The sequence below is a fragment of the Notamacropus eugenii genome, chromosome X, assembly GCF_028372415.1.
Source record: "Notamacropus eugenii isolate mMacEug1 chromosome X, mMacEug1.pri_v2, whole genome shotgun sequence".
NCBI lineage: Eukaryota > Metazoa > Chordata > Mammalia > Diprotodontia > Macropodidae > Notamacropus > Notamacropus eugenii.
The window spans coordinates 39,097,094-39,123,815 of NC_092879.1; the positions used below are offsets into that span (position 1 = coordinate 39,097,094).

Genomic DNA, 26,722 nt, shown 5'->3' on the forward strand with positions numbered 1-26,722 from the left:
AGTGACTGAAACATAGCAGGCCCTTAATAAATGCTTATTTCCTTCCTTCCTAGTGGACAGAGTGATGGAATTAAAAAGTCAAGAAGACCTGAGTTCAAATCCTATCTCAAACACTTAATAACTATGTAATCTTGGCAAGTCGCTTGTTATGTTCTCGGAACAATATAGAACAGACAATCTGTCAATACAAGGAGTTTCCTCATTGGTTGCTCCCTACACCAATGAAATCACACGACTAGACCCCATCCCCCCAAAATTTAACTTCTTGTCTCCTGGTACTGGTCTTTGTTGTGTTCTTCAACCAATTGATACCTGATCTGGGCTGCTTTGGAACTGAATACAGCAAAGCCTCAGGTTCTCAACTTGAGATTTTGTATACTGGTGGTACCTAGCTTAATCTAATTTATTTGTATTATCATAGGATCTGTATTATTTATGCTTGTATTACCATAGTATATCCATATCATATATATATTATAGCATCTTCATAGTATAATAATGTAATTGTTTTAGTTCTCTGACAATCCTGCATCACTCCCAATTGGAGGTTTTCAGCATATCATGAACCATAAAAAAACTGTGAAGCAGACTTTTTTCTAGTGTCCTGTCATATCAAAGGGAAGCATCACCCTTCACCAGCCAAAGAATCATCTTCCCCAAGGAGCTCTGACTCTGTCTTTCACCTCAATAGTCATTCACTCAGCTGGAATCCTAGAGGGATACAAAGGGCCCTTCCCTAGCTTCTAATCAAATTGGAAAGATAAGACATGTTCAAAAAATACTCATTTATCATGTTTTGTCTTAGTTGTTAACTAAGTTCAAACCAAATGCTATAGGAACAAAAAAGAGAGATGGGGGGCAAAAATCAGGAAGAGCTTTCTAGCAGAGGGCATTGAATGACAAGGAGAGGAAGTAGACAGATATGAGGACATAATAGATGGAAAAGGAGCCTGAGCAAAGAAACAGAGTGGGGAAAAGAATACAAAATATGTAAAGGCAAGTAACTTTGATTGAAATATAGGGTGCGTGAAGCGGAATGGTAAGATACAAGATTGGAAAGGGGCATATCAGCTGAAAGCTTTGAACACCACACTAAAACACTTAGACTTTTGGTAAAAGGTTGAAAAAGTTTTTTTAAGCAGGGGAGTAACATATTTAGAGCTGTGTGTGTGTGTGTGTGTGTGTGTGTTCGTTCTTCATTGCCAAAAAAGACCATGCCATCAGAGAGATAATGACATGACTTGCACTTGACTTTGTTTTGAGTGAGTGAAGGCTGTGCAGGTCGTCACCAGCCTCACTTCTCCTCCAGAGCCATCTGAATCCAGTGACCAGATATTCATCAGGATGACTGGAGATGACCCAGGGTGAGGCAATTGGGGTTAAGTGATGTGGTCACACAGCTAATGAGTGTCAAGTGTCTGAGGTGAGACTTGAACTCAGGTCCTCCTGACTCCTGCACTGGTGCTTTATCCACTGCACCACCTAGCTGCCCCTATGTCTAGAGCTATGCTTTGGGAAGAGGACTAAAACTGGTGTGTAGTATTGAATAGAAAAGGGAAGCATTGGAAACTAAGAGAAATACAACAAGTCCAGACCCTGAACCAGCATTATGGAGGTAGGAAGGAAAGGAAAAAGATGGGAGAGGTGGTAGAGTGCTTTGTTATATGATTATATGTGATGCACAAGAGAATAAACAAAGGCAGCCAAGGTTTGGATGTTGAGCAGGAGAGAGGTGATAGTGGTCTTGTTACCAGATTAAAAAGGAATAAGTTTAGGAGGGAAAACTTCAGTTCTTCACATACTGAATTTCAAGTAATGGCCAGATTTCTGAAATGGCTATGTCTTGCAAGCAGATGGAAAAGTGGACCTGAAGTTCAGAAGGTCAGGTAGAGCTACAGTTTTAGATTCAGGGATGGCCTAGTCTTGATCCTCAGCATCATTGATAACTAAATTGATAACTAAATCTTTAGATACTGTATTTAGTATAAGGGGTATCTAGGTGGTACGGTGGATACAGCACAGGCCCTGGAGTCAGGAGGACCCGAGCTAAAATCCAACCTTAGATGCTTGACGCTTACTAGCTGTGTGACCCTGGGCAAGTCACTTAACCCTGACTGCTTTGCCAAAAAAAAAAAACTTACTAGAAATGGTTCCAGTTTTAGTTCTTTGATCAGAGTGTCCTGCTCTTTTCGATAATAATCAATTCTTCTTAGGTGCCTTTCCTTCATGCTTTTTTCCTCTGCAACTATCACATCCAGCAGTCTCTACAGCAAAAGAGAATCGGTCAATAGAACAGTAAAAAGTGATCAGTGGTTTGAGGGAAATAAGGGGGAAAAATAACTCCATAGTATTTCAAGAAGAGACGATCCTTAACCACAGACAAAGTCTATGATGTCAATGCTAACAACTTCACAAAAGTCAAAATGGCAGTATACATCCGGTGTCAGCAGATGTGAAGTCAAAGCCCTGAGGCCACAAAGAAGATCACAGTTGCACTCACTTGGACACGCTTAAGCCGTTGATCCTCTGGAACCCCGACTGAATCCCAGATTTCTTGAAGTTGGCCGAAAGCTTTATGGAAACAGGTTGTTGAGTCCTCTATCAATACTTCACTAAGTAGAAAAAAGATTAAAGGAAATGAACCTGTCAGATCAACCAGTGTTGTCAAGACTGGAGGCAATATTTATAAGGCCAAAAAAATAAAAAGCATCACATCAACTCATGGAAATCAAGTCATTCTGATCACAGGAGTAATTTACTTCTCCACCTACAATCCAGCCTCCAGGATGTTCTTATGGTAATAATGACTCGATAAAAGAAGAAAAGGAAATGTCCATACTACACAGTCCCCTTTATCCAAAATGATAGCTGCCCTTGAGGGGGTCTTTAAACTTTTCAAAGCACTTAATATGCAAATTTCTCATCAGATCCTCACAATGACCCTATGAAGTGGCATGGCAGACATTATTTTCCTCTTTTTATAGATGAGGTAACTGAGGCTTGGAGAAGGTATATGACTTGCCCACCAAGTCATAGTCCTAAAGAGATTAAGTGGTCAAAGGATGTAAACTAACAGTTCTCAAAAGAAGCACAAATACTAATAGCCATTTGAAAGATTGTTCCACATCACTAAAAAGAGACATGTACATCAAGAAAACTCTGAGGTTTCACTTTACGCCCAGCAAAGTGGCAAAGATGACAAAAGCTGGAAATACAAACGAAAGGCACTTTAATACACTGTTGCTGTCTTTGTTGCTATTGGAGCTCTGATTTCGCCCAACAGTTTTGGAAAGCAATTTGGAATTGTTATTTCAAAAAAGCAAACAATATGTACAATGACAGTAATGTGAGCCCAAAAAAACACAAAAAGAATGTTGTATAACTTTAATGACAGCTTGGCCCCAGAAGAGACTTCATCTTTTTTGTTTTTTGTTTTCTTTTGCAAAAGTATTAGATGACTATTAAGGAAAAGTGCACCTACTATCAGATACTATTGCTATATTAACTGATTTTCTTGAGCTGATTTTCCTTTTTAAAAAAAAAAAATTCTTTGTTATAGGTTCCTCCAGGTAATCTCCCTGTGCCATCCTTCTCCACCCCTTCCACCCAACAGTAAATCAGAATAGTTTCTGAAGCACTCTATAATCTTTTCTATGGATTCTCATTTGTGTTATAATCAGCTTTTGTATAGTTATCTAACAATCTGGATGTTATTAGGAAGATCATAAAACTATCTGTACCCTGCGGCCTAGGGATACCATTAATGGACGTCTACCCCAACGAGAGGGAAATGTTCTGTCTGTCTATCTATACTGCTGCTACAAATATTTTATGTGTGTATGTATATAAACATTGATAGCAGCATTTTTTTATGATGGGAAAAAAAATGGAAACAAAGTGGATACCCAGCAGTTGGGGAATGATTACACAAATTGCAGTATGTGAATGGAATGAAATATTATTATGCCATAAGAAATGTCAGAAGAATACAGAGAGACTAAAGAATGTTAAAGAAGACAACCACACTCATGTGCATGGCACATACCTTAGCCTACCACTTAACACATTCCCACATTTAATTTTATCCTACAAAATCCTAAAGAAATACAGGTATATGACTAGATTTTTTCTAATTAATAAACTGCAAGCCCTTTCTCATTAATCAGGTAACTCAAATCACTAGTTCATTAAACTAAAGCAGTTTCTTTTCCCGAGAGTAGTCATTCATACCTCTCTCTATATTAAGCGTCTTAATCTCCATCACTTAACATAGTAAATATTAAAATTACTGAACATATAACTTGTTACAAACTAAATCACTAATAAAACAAAGATTTAGTATTTATAATATTTTCATTGTCACAGCTATAGTCTCCTCAAATCATCACTATTATAGCAAATCACTTCTAAAAACATAATTTCACCCTTCAGTTCACTCCAGATACTGAAAGTCTCTCAAAGATCTTGTTCATATTTCTCCTCAAGATTAGAGTTAAACTCAGTCTCTCTTGAAAATAAACTATGTTAATCTTTTTTTTCAATTCTCTTTTAGGCCTAACAGGAAGTATTATTTGTAGACTGCACCATCAGCAGCCAATTTCTCAGTCTCTTCAAAGAATTCTACTTATCTTTCTTTATAATCTAACAGTTGAGATGGTTCTGAAGAAAGTTTCTCATGTTCTTTCTCTCTGTCTTCTCCAGTTTCTATCATAAATCAATGAGGAAACATATTTTCTCACTAACTCAATCAGTAAGAACCTCTGAATGACACAACTGTAATTTTCCAACTTTCAACACAAATTTGCCTTCTCTCACCTGTTATTATTCCATTTGGCCCTTAAAGATACAGTATCGATTTATACCCTTCATGGAAGACCTTGGTGAAACAGGTGTTATACTTGTATGAAGTGATAGAAAGCAAAATAAGCAGAACTAAAAGAATAACCCCCACTAAAACTACAAAAGTGTAAAGGAAAAAAAAACACCAAAAGACTTAAGAACTCTGACTAATATGGTGTCCATTTCTGACCCCAGAAGATCAATCATAAAATATGTCTCCCCTTCTCAGCAGAAAAGTTATAGACTATAAGTACAGAAAGAACATGTTGCCAGACAGAAAATGTATTGGCTTATTTTGCTTAACTATACTTCTCTATTACAATAAAGGTCTCTGCTGGGTGAGGGTGCAAGATTTCCTAGGATAGTGATAGAATGTAAGGGGGGTAGGGAAAATTCAAAACCCAAAGAAACTAAGAAATGTGGTGATAGTTATACTGTGCGATTTGAAAAAAAATACATATGTCCTAAATTTTAAAAATATGTATGCTAAAAGGCAGAGGTAGAATTTTGTTCTCTCCTGAGGGTCTTCTTGTTTGGGAAAAAAACCAACATCATTAATTTCCCCCCTTTGGCTTAGAGAAGAGATCAGAAAACACTTGTACTTTTCCCCACTTCCCCCTGCACTCCCTCCCCCCAGGCTCTCTCACTTTTTCTGAGGGCTGAGAAATCCAGAAATTGCCTCTCTTTTTCTCTCTAACCAGGGGCTCTAATGCACCTCAGCAAGAAGAGTCCCACCAAACTTTGGAAAGGTACCCTATCTTATCTTCCGTGAAGGTACTTTCACTATAAGTAGCAGGCTCAATTTCTGTCCTGCTCAGGTGTATTTTTTTTGCACTCATAAATTTCAGACCTATTCATATCCTTTCTGCGCATGTGTCTTCTTTGCCTGACTAGGTAATGCATGTTTTATTAGGAACTGTTAAAGCCAAGTGGCTAAAGGAAGGTAGTTAATTGACTGAGCTAATTATTTTGGTGAAAAATGACATGCATGCTTGTTTGTGAGTAAAAATATCCCCAATATGATCAATGCATATTTTAATTATGTATACTTAATGTATTTGCACATTTGCATTCTAAAGAAAGATTTCTGAGAGTATGAGTCACTAGGTACAATCTGCCAACATACACAATTTTCAAAGTTAAAAAAAATCCCAACTTCAAGAGACCTTTTGGCATGTGCATAAAGAAGCATGTAACTGGAAGAGTATCATCAATGACAACTTATCCAGAGCTCAGTATCCTCATCCAAAAAAATGAGGTCACCATGAGGTGGCTCTGAAGGTTCTTTCTAGCACCATCACTCTGATTTCAAGCAAGTTGGGCACCCAACTTTGACCCAAAAAAAGGCCTTCATACAGTTTGTAAAATGACAAGAATTGATCTATGGACCCTTCTGAAAGTCACTGGAATAGAGTAGGGTAGGAAAGATAACAAATAGCATGCTATATCAGATTTGACAGTCTTTAGCACAGAAGTGCTATGTTACTACTCTCTCTGGAAGTTTACTAGCAAAGCTACTCGAGTTTTCATTTCTCATTTTTGTTCTTATATACTCAGTAAAGTTTGCATGAATTTTTATTCCTATATAATGACATAGATGATCTCTACTTGAAATCAAGGTCATCTAAGCTGAATCCCTCAACTATCCTCCTCAGAACTCATCAGTATCTTTGTACATTCTCTCTTATCTTAGAGAAGTGGCTTCCCCTTCCACCTATACCTTTGATAGTTTCTTCATTCACCTCCCCTAATACCCTCTTCAATTTATGACAATTTTTCTTGCATCTTTAGTCTCTCCCAGTTATAAACATTCTCATGTCTCCTTGGCATTAAAAAAAAAACTCCTTTGACACTAATTCAAAGTCCAATGACTTCTGGAGAAGGACTGAGATAATTCACCTCTTTCCTTTGGAGACCATGGGTATAGGAATATTGTATACGCTACTATCAGACTTGGTTGGTTTAGCTGAACATTTTTTTTCTTTTTTATTCTCTGTTACAATGTATATCTTGGCTGGCTGAGGGCTGAGATGAGGAGAGGACGTTTTGGAAACAACAAAAATGAACTCTTTTTAAAAAATCCAGTGGCCTTGTCTCAGGACCGCATCCTTCTGACTCTAATGTGTGGCATTACTGACAGCTCCAATCTTCTTAATATTTTCTTCTACTTTCTTTTACCTGCCACTAAATTATCCCAACTCTTCATTCCTCGTGCTCTTATCCCCCTTAACATTGTAGACATTGATCAAGTCTACATGCATAGCCTCTTCTATTTTTTGATATAATCCACTCTCACTATAATTTCTCACTAAGACCTCATCCCCAAACTCCAGATCCACATTTCTTCAAAGTATTACAACATTTTAATTGGAAGGAACTTCCTTCTATCTGAAGGATTAATTCCACCTGCAAGATTCTCAGCAAACAGCTATCCAGGGGAGAGATAGTAAGCACTTAAATTTGGTATTTCTTACCTGCATATCCCACAAGCATTTCAAAAATCTATGTATCTAAAATCTAACTAATCATCTTACTCCAAAATCTGGTTCTTTCTCCTGACTTCCCCACTCTCAGTCACCTAAGACAGAAAGACCATATGATTGCCTGCCATAGCACAATATACAGGATGTCTCAAGTCTAAGTGCAGTTTTAAGATAAACTGCACTAAAATTTGGTGGACCTACTTAAATGTGAATTTCCATTCACTTCCTTATTCCCTACATTCAAGCAATCAAACACCATAAGCTGTTAATCTGAACTCTAAAATATTTCCTGAGGCTGTGCTTTCCTTTTCATTCTGACAGTTAAGACCATCTTACATGAACTATCATAACAGCTTCTTAAATCTCCTTATCCTCATCTGTCTTACACACTGCTACTAGATTAATTGCAAGGCATCTGAAAGATGGGGTTGAAATGATTATATGACAAAAAAAAAAAGACCACTATGCAGAGGTTGGAAGAACATGATCTAGTAAACATATCCTTTTCAGATTATAATTCAATAAAATTACATTCAATAATAGGCAATGGAAAGAGATTAAAAATTAATTGGAAACTAAATGATCTAATCTTAAAAAAAATTGGTCAAAGAACAAATTATAGTACAATCAATAGTTTCATTAAAGAAAATGACAACAATGAGACAACATATCAAAATTTATAGAATGCAGTCAAAGCAGTACTTAAGGGAAAATTCATATCTCTAATTACTTACATCAATAAGATAGAGAAAGTGTAGATCAATGAATCTGGCATGCAACTAAAATAAACTAGAAAAAGAATAAATTGAAAATCTCCAATTAAACACTAAACTGGAAATCCTGAAAATCAAAGGAGAATTTAATAAAATTGAAAGTAAGGAAGAACAGGATCCAGAGAAACAACTCTGGATGCATATTAAAAACCTCCCTTTCAGTTTCTCTAAAATATTAAGAAATATTTCCAGATTTGCCATTTTGGGGCAGGTAAAGTCAAGAATAAAAGGTCTGTCTTAAGGCCTACTATTTCCTGTTTCAGGTATGATGCAGCCTATTCATATGTACCATGGATCTCTCCATTTTCCTTATACAGTATTGATAATAATTTTCATTTCTTCAGAAACTAGTGTACCATGCTCCATAGCTAATAAAAACCCTGGGAGATGACTTGTACATATTAAAAAGATAGGTCTTAGTTTCAGGGATAATTTTGGGTCATTCAAAGAACTCTGAAATTTCTCAAAGGCATTCTTATACTGTTCAACTCTAGGCCCAACTCAGTGTCCATTTGTCATTTTTTTTTTTCAAGATCTATAAACTGATGAACAGTTCTACAATTTGTCCAGTTATCATACTCCGGGCAATCAACATTTTTCATCGATTTCATTTTTCCTGTGTTCATGATTAGGCCAAAAATTTTTGGGGTTATGATGGATCTCGATCAGCAGACTGAACACCTGCAGTGTTCAGAGGCTTAATGCAACCAGCACGTCATCAGCAAACAGGAGCATCTGGACCTCATCATCTCTAGGAAATCCTCCTTTTTAGATGAAATCTATCTGCAGTTGGATCACCTCCACAACAATGTTGAACACCTGTGGTGAGCACACATCTTCCTGACACTAATGATCCTCTGATCATTAATATAAGGTCATTGCAACTACAGTGCAATAGACAAGGTTTGGGTTGCCACCCTTCATGTTTGTTGAACCCAAGCATCTGAAATTCTTGACTTACATTGAGAATTTCACCTCTCAGAAGAGAAGGCAATAAAGAGAACCCCTCAAGTTTTAACATGATTGGTAAAGTCGGATTGGAAGGTGGCAAGACAAAATTTGATGTTTGAGAATATCCTCACGTGTCAAAGAAGTCAAGTCTCCACTACCACAAACAGAAGCAGAAACACAATTTCAGACAAATACGCCTATATAAGCAATTAGCCTAGCACACAGTAAGCACTTAACAAATGTTTGTTGACTTAACTCCTGATGACAGGAAGGGAAAAAAAAAACGTGGGGGTCTGGGAGCACTACATTAGGTTCCAAAACAAGGAAAGCAACAGATGCATTGTATTTAATCAACAAGAATTTATCAGTTGACTAATATGAGCTAAACATTGGTCAAATCACACCACAGTACTGACTGATCCATCCTAAAAATGTATTGTCTTTCTGGATATGCATGTATTAACTTATCAGTCAAAAAGGGAATGGGGCTTCAATCAATGACATATGAGAGATTAGAAAAAAAACACAAAAAACTAGAGATATTGGCCTGGATAATATTCATAGACCATTACACTCAAATATCTTAAGGGCTGTCAGAGAGATTAATCTGCTTTACTTAGCCTCACAGAGAAGCTACAGAAAAACTGAGTCTAGTTCACAATTAAATTTATACAATGATGGGACGGGCTAATTCAGGAAACAGCAGTGAGCTCTCTGCCAGTAGGGATCTTCAAGGAGAAGTCTAATCATCTCTTTTCAGGAACATGATAGCGGAGTTTTGCTTTAGAATAGACAGAAGTCTCTGGGACCCCTTCCAAGCACAGGCCTCATTCCATTATTTCTCTTCTCCAAAGTCATTCTTAGTACCCCATAGCTAAGTAATCACAGACCATGTGGTTCCAGCGTACGACCTTCTTCACAAACCACGTTCAGTTAACGAACACTTATGAAGCACCACCTTTGTGCCAAGCACTGTGCTAAACTCTAGGGACAGAAAGGGAAGACTACTCTCAAGGAGGTCATTATCTCCCAATTCCCTCACTCTCCCTCCTTCAAAATTCCCCGATTAGAAAACCCTCCTCCTTCATGCCTACTGAAGTCCTGCCTGTTCCCCAAAAGCCAAGGGGTACCCTCTTCCATGAAGCTCTGGCACCCTCGTGCTCACCGGCCCGCCACCGCTCCGCACCTTTCCCCCTCACACAACGTAGAAATCTGTTCCCGAAAGCCAAGGATGGAGCAGATGGAACTGAAGAGAAGCAAGTCCCCTTCATTCAACCGACAAGCATTTCCTAAGTGCTTACCAGGAGCCAGGCCCTGTGCTAAAGGCTAGCTTATTTCAGGTTTCTCTCAAAGCCCCTCTCCATCAGAGCTCCTCGCGCCCTCCCCAGGCCCTTGGGCCAAGATGGCGCCATTCCGGGACGCCGCCCCTAAGGCTCCACTTTGGACCTCACCTGCTTTTCCTCATGGCTGCTGTTTAGGGCCCAGGCTCTACTCCAGCGAAGCTAAGCACGTGTCCCCGCCAGTTCCAGTCCAGCTCCGTCTGGTCCTGGATATCTCGCTTCACGCCCGTCTGGTCAACGCCAGCTCCCGACAAAGTTTCCTGAAGCCCCGCTGACCTAGTCCCTAACGCAGCCTCGATTCCTGGCAAAGCTTCCACGAAAGCCCATCCACTCCCTGAACGGGCCCTAATTCTCGGCAAAATTCCCTAAAAAGTTTGTCCGGCCCTAACTGACAAAGTTTCCTGAAAACCGACCATGACAGCGCGAGCCTCCAGTCACGACGCTCTCGCTGAAGCCGTTAGGGAAGAGCCACGCTCTGGTTCAAAGTTCAAACCTCCCAGCGGGGCGGAGCCTCCCTGAAACTGGCGCGCCCCGCCCCTTCCGCAGAGGGCGTGGCGAGAGGCTTCGGGAATTTGGGGGCGGGCTCTAAGGGGAAAGACCAAATCGAGAAAAATCACTCAGAGGAAGCGTCACTCAGAGGAAGCGTCACCCAAAGAACGCTGAGAATCTACGTGAAAGGAAAGCGGTTGTCCAGCTGAAGAAGTAACCCACCCCAAGAAACGCAGGTCTGATGGAAACGGAAGCAAAATTAAGTATTCTTACCAAAGCACTCTTTCCAGAAGTGCTTTACCTGAGAGAGGTCAGGGAGGCTACGGATGCGGAACGGGTGAATGAAGGAACGAAGGAATGAGTCTTTTTGAAGGCTTACTGTGTTCCAAGCACTGGGAATTCAACTCAATCTATTAAAAATCACCTAGGTAGAAAGCGGCAGAGTTGGGTTTTCTGGTCAGGGTACCACTTTTTAGGAAGGACGTTGATAAACTGAAAAAATAGGCTAAGATTTCTGTGCCTCAGAGAAATTCATGCTATAGATAAAGAAATTTGAAGACAGATCAGGAAAATAACCACAAGATGGACCTCACACAGCTTCAGGGGCATTTTAACCATCAGTAAATAAGGAAGATTTATAGAAGTGAATAATCATTTACAATCAAGGTAGTCAGATGCATTTGCACTTATCAAAGGAAATCAAAATAACACTAATGTTTTTTAAAGAGAACAGAATGGAATGGACAGATACTGACCTTTGAGGTCAGAGAGAAATCATAGAATGTATTATGGCAAAATACTTCCCTCAAGATCCATATCTTGAGACAGCTAGGTAGCAAGTGGATAGAGCTCTGGGCCTGGAGTCAGGAAGATCTGGGTTCAAATAAGGCCATACTCATTTCAAAGCTATGTGACGTGGCTGTCTCAGTTTCATCTGTAAAATGGGGATAATCATATTACCTATCTCCCAGGGTTGATGTGAGAATTAAATGAGTTCATGCTTATTCAACATTTTGTAATCTTCAAAGTGCTATATAAATATTCACTCCCTCACCACATCATCCCACTTCATACCCCAACTCCCACAACCTCAAACCAAGAGAGAACTGGGAAATGACTCTGAAAGGGTCTTTCATTTCAGATTTTGCAAAAACTCCTGACTTTCGCATGATTCTTTCAATCTTCCTTAATTTTACTGCTTTCTTTCTGAAATTACTTATAATTGATCCTGTATGATATATATAATGTGTGTGTGTATACAGACATACATACATGCATACATACATACATACATACATGTCTTGTTTCTACTTATTTGTGTTTGCAAATTGTCTCCCCCACTAAAATGTGAGTTAGTTCCTTGATAACAAGGACTGGCTCCCCCTCCTTTTCTTTGTTTTGCCAGAGCTTACCACAGTGTCTGGCATATAGCAGATGCTTTTTTTTGATTATTATTTTTAGCATTCTTTTCTTTTTAATTTCTGAGTTCCATATTCTCTCCCTCCCACCCTTTCCCAACTCACTGACAAAGCAAATAATATATCAAATGTTAAATCATGCTAAACATATTTCCACATTGGCCATATCATAGAAGGAAGGAAGGAAGGAAGGAAGGAAGGAAGGAAGGAAGGAAGGAAGGAAGGAAGGAAGGAAGGAAGGAAGGAAAAAAATTATGCCCCATTTAGCAGAGTCTATGCGTTCTCTCTCTGGAAATGGATAGAATTTTTTTTTTTATCATAAGTCCTTTGGAATTTATCTTGAGTCCCTTGGATCATCGTATTGAACATATAGCCAAGTCTTTCATAGATGATCATCATTGCAACATTACTGCTACTGCGCACAATGATCTCCCAATTCTTCTCACCTCACTTCGTATCAGTTCATATGGGTTTTGCCATGTTTTTGTTTTTGTTTTTTTTCTGAAACCATCCTCTCATCATTTCTTAGAAAACAATAGAACTCCATCACAATCATATGCCACAACTTGCTCAGCCATTCCCCAATAAATGATCATCTCTTCAATGTTAAATTATTTGCCAACACAAAAAGAATTTACATAGTTTTTGTACATAAAGGTCCTTTTCCTTTTTCTTTGATATCTTTGGGATACAGACCTAGAAGTGGTGTTGCTGGATCAAAGGGTATGCACAGTTTCTTGGCCCTTTGGATATAGTTCCAAATTGTTCTCCAAAATGGTTGGATCAGTTCACTATTCCACCAGCAATTCATTAATATACCTATTTTCCTTCAATCCCTCCAGCTCTTGTTGTTTCTGACAGGTGGGAGGTGGTACTTCAAAGGCGTTTTAATTTTCATTTCTCTAATCAATAGTGATTCAGAGCACCTTTTCACATGACTGTAGATAACTTTGATTTCTTCTTCTGAAAACTACCTGTTCATATCCAATTTATCAATTGGAGAGTGGCTCTTAGTTTTATAAATCTGACTCAGTTCCCTATACATTTGGGAAATAAAGCCTTTATCGGAGAGATCTGCCCTTAAAAATTTTGACATTACCTCATTGTCTATGGTATCTTTTAGAAAAAATATAGTTACCCCACTTATCTCTTTTAATTAGTTCCGTTTTTGCTTTGTCTGAGATCATGATTGCTACTCCTGCCTCTTAAAGTTACTTCAGCTCAAGTAAAATAAATTCTGCTCAAGCCCTTTATTTTTTTTTTTAGGAAACCAGTTTTTACTTTATTATAAGGGTGTACCTAGTGAATAAGTCAGAATATTCATGTTTGGTTATATAGAATACTCCACTTCTGGTATCAGTATATTTAAAACTTAAATGAATTAACAGGAAGTTGCTTGGTGAACATGGAGTCAGAGAGGATAATGACTGATTTTTAATAGATATTTGTCCAGCCCATGATTACTATTGATTCATCCTTCCCTTCCCCCAAGATTCATCTTTCTGATAATCTATACTTGTATATTTCCAAACTGGATATCCCTCACTTTTGTATGGCACTAAGTATACACTGAAAAATTCTTCTCACTTTCAATTCTCTGATTTTTTTTTTGAGAAGTGAATTTATTTCATATAAGAAAATACTGACTTGGCAAACAAGTCAATGAGGAAAAGAATCTAATAATCATTGTACTATCTCAAGCCACAATCAAAAAAGAACCTGGATAACATATTTCAGCATCACCCAAAATTTGGCAGCTATGTCTATATCACTACATCTCCAAAAGGACAACTTACAATAGGCTATTTGAAAGGATATAGGTTTTTTTAAATTTATTTCTTTAACTTTTAACACTCATTTTAACAAAATTTTGGGTTCCAAATTTTCTCACCTTTTGTCCCCTCCCCCCCCAAACACCGAGCATTCTAATTGCCCCTATCACCAATCTGCTCTCTCTTCTATCATCCCTCTCTGCCCTTGTCTCCATCTTCTCTTTTGTCCTGTAGGGCCAGATAACTTTCTATACCCCTTTACCTGTATTTCTTATTTCCTAGTGGCAAGAACATTACTCGACAGTTGATGCTAACACTCTGAGTTCCAACTTCTCTTCCTCCCTTCCTCCCCACCCCTTCCCTTTGGAAGGCAAGCAATTCAATATAGGCCAAATCTGTGTAGTTTTGCAAATGACTTCCATAATAGTTGTGTTGTATAAGACTGACTATATTTCCCTCCATCCTATCCTGTCCCCCATTACTTCTATTCTCTTTTGATCCTGTCCCTCCCCATGAGTGTCGACCTCAAATTGCTCCCTCCTCCCCATGCCCTCCCTTCCATCATCCCCCCCACCCTGCTTATCCCCTTATCCCCCACTTTCCTGTATTGTAAGATAGGTTTTCATACCAAAATGAGCGTGCATTTTATTCCTTCCTTTAGTGAGTAAACTTCATGTTTTTCTCTCACCTCCCCTCTTTATCCTTCCACTAATAAGTGTTTTGCTTGCCTCTTTTATGAGAGATAATTTGCCCCATTCCATTTCTCCCTTTCTCCTCCCAATATATTTCTCTCTCACTGCTTGATTTCATTTTTTTAAGATATGATCCCATCTTCTTCAATTCACTCTGTGCACTCTGTCTGTGTGTGGGTGCATGTGTGCATGTGTAATCCCACCCAGTACCCAGATACTGAAAAGTTTCAAGAGTTACAAATATTGTCTTTCCATGTAGGAATGTAAACAGTTCAACTTTAGTAAGTCCTTTATGACTTCTCTTTGCTGTTCACCTTTTCATGCTTCTCTTCATTCTTGTGTTTGAAAGTCAAATTTTCTTTTCAGCTCTGGTCTTTTCATCAAGAATGCTTGAAAGTCCCCAATTTCATTGAAAGACCATTTTTTCCCCTGAAGTGTTATACTCAGTTTTGCTGGGTAGGTGATTCTTGGTTTTAGTCCTAGTTCCTTTGACTTCTGGAATATCCTATTCCATGCCCTTCAATCCCTTAATGTAGAAGCTGCTAGATCTTGTGTTATCCTGATTGTATTTCCATAATACTTGAATTGTTTCTTTCTAGCTGCTTGCAATATTTTCTCCTTGACCTGGGAACTCTGGAATTTGGCCACAATGTTCCTAGGAGTTTCTCTTTTTGGATCTCTTTCAGGCGGTGTTCTGTGGATTCCTTGAATATTTATTTTGCCCTCTGGTTCTAAACTCTCAGGGCAGTTTTCGTTGATAATTTCATGAAAGATGATGTCTAGGCTCTTTTTTTGATCAAGGCTTTCAGGTAGGCCAATAATTTTTAAATTGTCTCTCTTGGATCTATTTTCCAGGTCAGTTGTTTTTCCAATGAGATATTTCACATTATCTTCCATTTTTTCATTCTTTTGGTTTTGTTTTGTGATTTCTTGGTTTCTCATAAAGTCATTAGCCTCCATCTGTTCCATTCTAATTTTGAAAGAACTATTTTCTTCAGTGAGCTTTTGAATCTCCTTTTCCATTTGGCCAATTCTGCTTTTGAAAGCATTCTTCTCCTCGTTGGCTTTTTGAACCTCTTTTGCCAATTGAGTTAGCCTATTTTTCAAGGTGTTATTTTCTTCAGCATTTCTTTGGGTCTCCTTTAGCAGGGTGCTGACCTGCTGTTCATGCTTTGACTGCATATCTCTCATTTCTCTTCCCAGCTTTTCCTCCACCTCTCTAAGTTGATTTTCAAAATCCTTTTTGAGCTCTTCCATGGCTTGAGCCCACAGAATATTTAGTCTGGATGTTTGGGATACAGAGGCCTTGACTTCTATGTCTTTGCCTGATGGTAAGCATTGTTCTTCCACATCAGAAGGGAAGGGAGGAGATGCCTGTTCACCAAGAAAGTAACCCTCTACAGTCTTATTTCTTTTCCCTTTCCTGGGCATCTTCCCAGCCAGTGACTTGACTTCTGAATATTCTCCTCACACCCACCTCGCCTCCTGTTCCTCCCAGCCAGAGCTTGGGGTCTGAGATTCTAATGCTGCTTCCCAGTCTCAGGGCTTCCACAGGAGTGGGGCTGCTATTCAGTGTGATATTAAGTTCAGATGCTCAGGTCAGGGCAGGGCCGCCTCTCGGGCTCAGTTCCCTCAGGGGGTTTATGCAGAGACCTTCAACAATGGATCCAGGCCCCCGCCTGCTTGGGGAGCCCCGGTCTGCCACCGCGTCAGCTACTGCCTCCCGAGGGGGCCCCATTCATGGGGGCACCCTACTCCCCTCTCGACCCACCAAAGAGACCCTCTCACCAATCCCTGTCACCTGTGGGCGGAGGGACCCGCGCTGCTGCTGGAGATCCCGTTCCTGAAGCCCACTCAGATCTGTTCCTCTCAGTGCGGCGGCTGCGGCAGGGCTGGGCTGGGCTCCGCGTCCGCAGCACAACGGACATTTTGCAAGAGGTTTGCAGGTCCTTCTGGAATAGAAATCTCCTTTGCTCCACTGTGCTGTGGCCTCTACTACTCCAGAATTCGCCGTGAGTTCCTTTTTACCGATGTTCTATGGGTTGTGGGTTCGGAGCTATGTGTATATGCATCTTTCTACTCCGACATCTTCCAAGCCCTTTATTTTAACTCTGCATGTGTCTTTCTGTTCCAAATGTGTCTCTTTTACACAGCATATTATTGGATTCTGGCTTCTAATCCATTCTGCTATCCATTTCCATTTTATGGGTCAAGTCATCCTATTCATATCCACAGTTTTAATGACTGTGCGTTTCCCTCCATCCTATTTTCTTCTGTTTATCCTTCTCTCTTCTTTTTGTCCTGTCACTCCTCAAAGATCTATTTCACTTCTGACCACTGTTTCTCTTAATCTGCCTTCTCTTTTATCATTCCTCTCCCCTCAACCCCTCCCCCTTCTCTTCTTCTCCTATTTCCATGTTGAAGAAGAAAGATTTCTCTACCCAAATGAGTATGTGTATGTGTGTGTATATCTATATATTCTGCCTTCTTTGAACCAATTCTAATGAGGGTGAAGCTCAAGCATTGCCCACCACCCCCCATTCCCCCCACCATAACAGCTCTTCCTTGCGCACCTTTTTATTTGAGAAATATTCCCCATTCTACCTCTCCTTCCCCCCCCTTCTCCTAGTGCATCCCTCTTTCTCATCTCTACATTTTTGGAGGGAAATTATCCCAATATAATCAACTCACACCCATGCTCTCTGTCTATACAGACTTATTCTAACTTCCCTAATGATGACAAAGTTCTTAGGAGTTACATGTATCATCTTCCCATATGGGAATATAAACAGGTTAACTTAATTGAGTCTCTTATGATTAGTTTTGGGTGGTTACCTTTTTATGCTTCTCTTCTATCTTGCTTTAAGGTCAAATTTTCTATTGAACTCTGGTCTTTTCATCAGGAATGGTTGGAAGGCCTCTATTTCTTTAAATATCTCTTTCCCCCTAACGGATTGTATTCAGTTTTGTGGGGCATAGTATTCTTGGTTGTACTCCTAGCTCCTTTGCCTTCCAGAATAGCATATACTAAGTCCTGCACTCCTTTAGTGTGGAAGCTGTTAAATCTTCAGTGATCCTGCCTCTGTCTCCACGATGTTTGAATTATTTCTTTCTCTGTAATTAGACTGTAATATCCCTTGGAGTTTTTGTTTTGAGATCTCTTTCAGTCAATGATTAGTAGATTCTTTCCATTTCTATTTTGCTTTCTGGATCTGAGATATCAGGGTAGTTTACTTTTATAACTCCTTGAAATGTGATGTCTAGGCTCTTTTTTATTGTAGATTTCAGACAGTCTAATAATTTTTAAATTATCTCTTTTTGATCTATTTTTCGGGTCAGTTGTTTTCCCAATGATGTATTTCACATCTTACTTTTTTTCATTCTTTTGACTCTGTTTTAATGTTTCTTGAAGTCTCGCGGAGTCATTTGTTCCACTTGCCCAATTCTAACTTTTAGAGAATTATTTCCTTCAATGAGCTCTTGCACCTCATTTTTTTCATTTGGCAAATTCTGCTATTAAAGAAGTTCTTTTCTTCATTGATTTTTTGTGCCTCTTTTACCACTAGGCCAATTCTGTTTTTTAAGGTGCTTTTATCTTCAATATTTTTGTTTCTCTTTTACCAAGTTGTTGATCCTTTTTGCATAATTTTTTTGCATTACTCTCATTTATTCTCCCAATTTTTCCTCTACCACTCATCTCTTTCTTTGACTCTTCCAGAAATCGTTGCTGGCCTTAGGTCTGATTAATATTTTTTTCTTTGAGGCTGTGTTTATGCTTTTTTCATATTGTTGTCTTCCTCTGAGTTTGCATCTTGGTCTTCCCCAACACTGTAGTAGTTTTTCATGGTCAAATTCTTTGTTGCTGCTTTCTCATATTTCCAGCCTATTTCATCACTTTGTTTTCTTTCTTATTTAATATATATATATGTATATGTATATATGTATGTGTGCGTGCGTATATATATATATGTGTGTGTGTGTGTGTGTGTGTGTGTGTGTGTGTGTGTGTGTGCGTGTGTGTGTGTGTGTGTGTGTGTGTATGATTTATTTATTTTTCAGTTTTCAGCATTGACTTCCACAGGAATTTGAATTCCAAATTTTCCCTTCATCTCTCCCCATCCCCAACCCTAAGACAGTATACACTCCATCCACCCCTTCCTCTAGTCTGTCCTCCATTCTATCACTTGTCCAACTTTTTCCATTCCCCTCCCCTCTTTTTTTTCTTTTGGGAATAAAAAGATCTCTATGCCCCATTGACTGTACATCTTGTTTCCTGGTTGCATGCAAAAACAATTTTTAACATTCATTCTTTTAAGTTTTGAGTTCCATATTCTCTCCCTTCCTCCCTCCCCACTCACCATCATTGAGAAAGCAAGGAATTCAAAATAGGTCATACATGTGTCGCCATGCAAAATAATTCCATAATAGTTGTGCTGCGAAAGACTAACCACATTTCCCTCTGTCCTGTCCTGCCCTCCATTGATTCCTCTCTCTCCCTTGACCTGTCCCCCCACAATAGTGTTTGCTTTTGATTATCCCTTTCCCGAATTTGCCATTCCTTCTATCATCTTCCCTCTCCTATCTCTTTCCCTCTTCCTTCTTGCATGGTAAAATTCATTTTCATACCCAATTGAGTATGTCAATCCTCTCTTTTTTTTTTTATTAATTTTTTTATTTTTTTAATGTTTAACAATCACTGCCATACAATTGCGATTTTATCCCTCCCCACCAACCCCCCACTACCTCCCTCCCTCCCCACGACTGCATACAATTCTGTATAGATTCTACATATACTTTCCTATTGAGTATATTTTCACTATAGTCATGCTATGTAGTCAGACTAAGATAAATGAAAGGATCCGTATAACAAATCAGAACATGATACACAAACAGATACACATACACAAACATGATCTGCTACATTATGTGAGTGACTTTCATATTTCTCTCTCTGAGTGTGGAAGGCATTTTGCCTTGAAGTCCACCATTGGGATTTTTTTTTTCAGAAGTTCTTGTGTTATTACAAAAATCTAAGTCTACCAGAAAAAACTCTCACACACTGTGGTTGTTGCTGTGCATAAAGTTCTCCTGGTTCTGCTCCTTTCACTCAGCATCAGGTCATATAAGTCCTTCCAGGCCTCTCTGAAGTCTTCTTGTTCATCATTTCTTATGGCACAATAGTACTCCATTACATTCATATACCATAATTTATTCAGCCATTCCCCAATTGATGGACATCCCCTTGACTTCCAGTTTTTGGCAACTACATAGAGTGCTGCTATAAATCTTTTTGTACATGTGGGACCCTTTCCCATTTTTATGATCTCTTGGGGATATAGTCCTAGTAGCGATATTGCTGGGTCAAAGGGTATGCACATTTTTGTAGCCCTTTGGGCATAGTTCCAAATTGCTCTCCAGAATGGTTGGATGCGCTCACAGCTCCACCAACAGTGAATTAGTGTTCCAACTCTCCCACATCCTCTCCAGCATTTATCATTTTCTTGTTCTGTCATGTTTGCCAATCTTATAGGTGTGATGTGGTACCTCAGAGTTGTTTTGATTTGCATCTCTCTAACCAATAGTGATTTAGAGCATTTTTTCATATGATTATAGATAGCTTTAATTTCTTCCTCTGAAAATTGCCTGTTCATAAATCCTCTCTTTTTAAATATCTATTTATGTATCTTTATTTTTCAACATTCATTTCCACAAAATTTTGAGTTCCAAATTTTCTCCCCATCTCTCCTCTATCGCCACCCCATAACACATTGCATTCTGATTACCTCTTCCCTCAATATTCCCTTCATTCTATCACACCTCTCCCTTCTCTTCTCCCCATCTTCTCTCTTTTCTTGTATGGCGAGACTGATTTGTATACTCCCTTACTTGTATTTCTTATTTCCCAGGTGTATACAAAAACAATTCTCAACATTTGTTCCTAAAACTTTGAATTCCAACTTCTCTCCCTTCCTCCCTCCCCACCCATCTCCACTGAGAAGGCAAGCAATTCAATATAGGCTATATATCTGTAGTTTTGCTAAAGACTTCCATAATAGTCGTGTTGTGTAAGAATAACTATATTTTCCTCCATCCTATCCTACTCCCCATTTATTCTATTCTCTCTTTTGACCTTGTCCCTCCCCAAAAGGATTTACTTCTACTTACTCCCTCCTCCCATATGCCCTCCCTTCCTATCATCCCTTACACCACTTGTCCCCTTCTCCCCTACTTTCCTGTAGTGCAAGAGAGATTTTCATTCCAAATTGAGTGTGTGTGTTATTCCTTCCTTAAGCCAAATGTGAAGAGAGTAAGCTTCACTTTTTCTCTCTCACCTCCTCTCTTTTCTCCTCCATTGAAAAAGCTCTTTCTTTTTCTTGCCTCTTTTATAAGACATAATTTGCCCCATTCCAATTCTCCCAATATATTCCTCTCTCACCCCTTAATTTTATTTTTTTAGATATCATCCCTTCCTATTCAACTCACCCTGTTCTCTCTCTCTTTCTCTCTCTCTCTCTCTCTCTCTCTCTCTCTCTCTCTCTCTCTCTCTCTCTCTCTCCATACACACACACACACACACACACACACACACACATATATATATATATATGTATATATAAAATACATGTGTGTATAATCCCTCTCGCTACCAAATACTTAGCAAAGTCTCAAGAGTTGCAAATATCATCTTTCCATGTAGGAATTTAAACTGTTTGTCCCTTTTGATTTCTCTTTCCTGGTTATCTTTTCATGCTTCTCTTGATTCTGGTGTTTGAAAGTCAAATTTTCTATTCAGTTCTAGTCTTTTCATCAAGAATGATTGAAATTCCTCTATATCATTAAATGACCATTTTCCCCCTGAAGAATTATACATGGTTTTGCTGAATAGGTGATTCTTGGTTTTAATCCTAGTTCCTTTGACTTCTGGAATATCATATTCCAAGTCCTTCAATCCCTTAATGTAGAAGCTGCCAGATCCTGTGTTATCCTGATTCTATTTCCACAATACTCGAATCATTTCTTCGTAGCTGCTTGCAATATTTTCTCCTTGACCTGAGAACTCTGGAATTTGGCTATGATATTCCTAGGAGTTTCTCTTTTTGGATTTCTTTCAGGATGTGATTGGTGGATTCTTTCAATATTTATTTTGCCCTCTGCTTCTAGAATATCGGGGCAGTTTTCCTTGATAATTTCATGAAAGATCATGTCTAGGCTCTTTTTTTGATCATGACTTTCAGGAAGTCTCATAGTTTTTAAATTGTCTCTCCTGGAACTATTATCCAGGTCAGTTAACTTGTGTGTCTCTGTTTCCATCTGTTCAATTGTTCCTTTTAAGGGGTTACTTTCACCACTTAGGTTTTGTACTTCCTTTTCCATTTGTCCAATTTCACTTTTAAAGGAGCTGTTCTCTTCAGTGAATTTTTTTTTCATATTTTTAAAATCATTGGTCAGTTTTTCTTCAATTTCTTTAATTTGGGTTCTAAAATTCTTCCAGAGTTCTTCCAAGAATGCTCTTTGTTCTTCGGACAAGTTCATATTCCCTTCTGAAGTTTCAGATGAGAGTACAGTCTCAGTGCTGACATCTTTGGTATTCGTGTTTTGGTCCTTGTCCCCATCGGGTCTTGTCTTTTGTTTTCTGCTTTGCTTTTTATTCACATAATAACCTTTTTCCTGGATTTTAAGGTAGATCTCTGCATCTGTGGTACAGGGAGCTCTGTCCCACAGTTCTTGTGCCTAAAACTTGAGGCTTTGTGTGTTGTGGCCTCTGGTTCTTTCAGCTAGAAATTAAATGCTGCAGCTTACCTGGTGCTGACCTGGCTGGTGTTTGAAAGCAGAGGCCAGTTAGGTCTTTTTGGGTTTCCCTGTAATTACCCTGGAGGTAGCTCGTTAAGTGTGGGGGAGGGGTGGTCTGGACATTTATTTTCAAACCTTATCTACATTTCATATTTTCCATCAGAACTTCATTCATCTTTCCAAATCTTTCAATACTATTCTTCAGATTATCCTGCTTTCCTTTCCACTTCAACCATAAGACAGAAGTTGCATCTATCCTTTGTGCGTGACCCTGGGTCATCCTAGCACTGTGCTATCTTTGTTCTGTTTCCATGTAATAGCTGACCTGTCCTAGAGTTGGTGTGGTGATCTAGGATGTTACTTTTTCCTCCTGCCACCCAGGATGACTGCTCTCCTCTGATTAAATTCTCCAAATTAACTTAATTAAAGCTTATAAAACCTAGTAATAACCAAGCTGGTATGAGTACCTCATTCATTGGTAACTCTTTATTGTCTCAGAAGTTATGCCACCCCAAAAATGACATATTCAGGGGAGAGCTATTCTGGCCTCTCACATTTTGTGTGCTCAGAGTACCCCAAAAAAGGGGAGTGAGAATTCTGTAGGTAAAATCCTGGGCATCCTCATCCCTGAGGGAGAGGTATCATGTTGGCTGGCCACATTTAATTGGGTGTGGGAGGGATGGCCTGTGTAGCATCTGTGTAGCACAAGTACCTGGGTATACATGGAAAGTGTGCATAGCCTTGTGACTTGATGGCATTCTGTAAAGGGAATCCCATATGGTACTCACTATTTGATTTCCTTAATGGGAAACATATAGGCAAGGTAAAGATGAGAACTCTGAGTACTGTTGAGAGACCTTGAAATTGCTATCGCCCTCTGAATCATAGTATAAAGAACAGAGAAAGTTTCTCTGTCTCTCTGTCTCTCTGTCTCTCCGTCTCTCCCTCTCTGTCTCTCTGTCTCTGTCTCTCTCTGTCTCTTTCTGTCTCTCTCTCTCTCTCTCTCCCTCCCTCCCTCTCACAGCCCCCCTCTCTCTCCCTCTCTCCCCCATCTCCCTATCTCCCTCCCCTTCTCTCTTTCTGACTGTGTGCATCAGAGGGACAGGAGAGAGGCAAGGAGGTATGATGAGTATTCTTAGACTGTGTGTGTGTGGGGGGGGGGTGTGGGTGTGTGAGAGAGAGACAGAGACAGAGAGAGACAGAGAGACAGACAGAGACAGAGACAGAGAGCAACAGAGACAGAGAAACAGAGACAGAGAGAGGGGAGAGAGAACTCTCTGCCTATAGCCTGGAAATATCTAGTAAGGCAATCAAGGAAAAGGAGCTTGATATCAGGGTGACTGTCTCACAGTTGTTGGTGTGTTTGTGTTTCTCTGTGCTTGTATTTGCGTGTGTCTCAGGCTGTAATTATGCACAAAGCACTCAGAAGGAAAAACTTTGGTGGCAAATCTTTCTCTCTATGTCTTGTTAAATAGTTTGTCCAATGATAAGTTTTCAGAAAAAAATCCTGAACTGTCTCCAGATTCTAAAACATAGAAAGACAGATAAGAAATAAGAGGGGGGGAATCTTTTCTCTTCCAAACTATATTGCGCTTTGAATGTCTTTATAAATGTTGAATATATATACTAGTAAGCAACTGGAATAATATTCTTTAGAATTTGTTTTAGGGAATCAAGAACATTTCTCAGTCCCTAGAATGAAAATATTATTTACAGCTAGAGAACAAGGTCATGTTACTAATTACAGAGAGAATGGTTTGAAAGGGGTGAGGGAGAATGTGGTGTTAGTAAAGTTTCAGAGAAAGAAATATTAGACCTGGCACTTAGAAACTGCCTGTCTATATTATTATTAATTTGCTTCTGGTTCATGAAAAGAGAAAAGGATTGTGTGAATCAGGAAATAATCAAGAAGTATTTGAGTTTGACTGGAACCTGTAATTAGATACTAAGGGAGTCTTACAAACTGAAGTCAAGAAGTAGTCTATAAAAAATTAAGCTTTTAAATGTGTGTGTGTTTGCTTGTGTGTGTGTGTGTGTGTGTGTGTGTGTGTGTAAATTAGAAACTTTGTTGTAAGTGACAGGAGACTCCTATCCATTTTTTGTAGCAAATTATATTTAATCTGACTTTTAAGAACTATACTGTTTCCTGCCTTATGAAAAGAGAAACTTAGTTGAGGGAGGAGGAGAGGCAAACCTTGAGAACCGTTAGACAGACAAGCTGCAATAGCTTGGGAAACGTCCTTCCAGTTAGATCCATTACTGAGTGATGAGACCTAATAAGTAGTGGGAAAATTATAGGAAAAAAGGAAAAGGAAGATTGGTGATTTCCACATAAGGAAAAGGTACAAACAAAAGACCTTGTCAAATCCCCTTTATCTATAAACTGAAGTCATATGTTTGGGTAAGGTCATCAGCCCTGGGAAAAGAGCTCGTTATTGGTTATTGAGTTCTTAAGCAATGAAATTGGCTCACTGACAAGTGATAAATTTGTTTATAATGTAGAAGTGATTTCCAATGATTGCTCTTTACACCCGGATGAGTCTAATCTTAAAAACTAGAAGCAGAAAACAAGTAAAGGATGTTAAGTGAAATCTTTTTTGTGTGTTTGAATCCTGGTAAAATTTCTGCATATTTCAAATCCTTGAGAATAAAAAAATAATAAATAAATAAATAAATAATAAAAATTAAAATAATAATAAATAAATAATAAAAAATAAGCCGTGAGATGTGATTAGTCAAACTTTCCAATTGACGTAAAATCTCTTGGGACTGTAACTGCAATTTATTTGAGCTTTGAATTAAGGTACAGTAATCTGATGGTTCATTAAATCAGGAATTCCAATTTGAGAGATGCCACAAACTACTCAGAGGGAATGTGATCCCGTATCAGGGAGAAAGCCTAGAGTGTGAGCTTGGCATAGCCAAAGGTAGGATCCCTTTTGGTCGGTTTCCCCACTGAGTGACTTCCTTTTGAATTGAAGTGTATCCCACCTGGCCATTCCTCAGTCTGGCTATGAGTGGAATTTTTACGCCATGATTTGGTTATCAACTGGGACTCTTGCCTGAAGTCAAACATAACTAAAGATGCTTTAGTCTGCTATATATGTGTTGAGTCATTCTATACCCTTAGACCTAGGTCTAAAGGACCAATTCTGATGCTGTTATAACTGCAATGCTGCTTTTTCCGTTTGCATCAAATTTCAATAATCAGAGCAAATCATCAGTAGAAGATATGAGCACAATGCAAGTATGTAAGGTCTTACTGTTTTCAATTTCAATATGTAGTGATTCCATATCCAAAACGACAAAGTAAATTTGTGTTTGGGCTTGTCATCTGCTTACTAATACTTACATAGTCATGTAAAAGATTAATGCCCTTAAATATCTCATTCTTTTAGAACATCATGGGAATAACTGGACAAACATATGAATGCATTAATTTATGAGGTTAAAGTCTCTTTTATTTTATGGAATATTATTTTGGTGCCATCCATCATTTTAGTGGAAAATAATATCTGTGTATTATTCCATTTATAGTTCACAACATAACATGTTTAACTACATTCAACTCATTTGATATACACTGTTCTCCTATGCCCAAAGAGCTATAAAAATGTGCATATATTTTGACCCAGCAATACCACTTCTAGGACTATATGCCAAAGAGATACTACAAGTGAGAAAAGGATACACATGTACAAAAATATTTATAGCAGCTCTTTCTGTGGTGGCAAAGAACTGGAAATTGAGGAGATGCCCATCAAATGGGGAATGGCTGAACAGTTTGTGGCATATGAATGTAATGGAATACTATTGTGCTCTAAGAAATGATGAGCAGGGACACTTGAGAGAAGCCTGGAAAGACTTGTATGAACTGATGCTGAGTCAGGGGAGCAGAACCAGGAGAACGTTGTTGACAGTTACAACCACATTGTGCAATACTGACTTTGATAGACTTGGCTCTTCTCAGCAATGTACGGTTCTAAGACAACTTCAAAAGGTTCATGATGGAAAATGACATCCACATCCAGAGAAAGAATTACTGAGTCTGAATGCAGATCAAAGCATACTACTAGTTCTCTCTCTTTTTTGTTTTGTTTTGTTTCTTCTTTCTCATGGTTCATTCCATTGGTTATCATTTTTCTTTGCAAAATTACTAATGTGAAAATATGGT

At 38.8% G+C, this 26,722-nt stretch overlaps 1 protein-coding gene across 1 annotated transcript in view; it reads right to left on the reverse strand.

Annotated features, from left to right (window-relative positions):
• The window catches only part of LOC140515395 (protein regulator of cytokinesis 1-like), a 38,577-nt gene extending 27,663 nt beyond the window's left edge, over positions 1-10,914 (reverse strand). The window contains exons 1-3 of the mRNA XM_072626068.1: positions 10,498-10,914; positions 2,501-2,612; positions 2,142-2,264 (exon numbers count right to left, since the gene is read on the reverse strand). Of these exons, the coding sequence (XP_072482169.1) occupies positions 2,142-2,264; positions 2,501-2,612; positions 10,498-10,511 (249 nt within the window). The 5' untranslated portion in view covers positions 10,512-10,914. The remainder of the gene's footprint in view (positions 1-2,141; positions 2,265-2,500; positions 2,613-10,497) is intronic.
• Between the last annotated feature and the right edge of the window lie 15,808 nt (positions 10,915-26,722).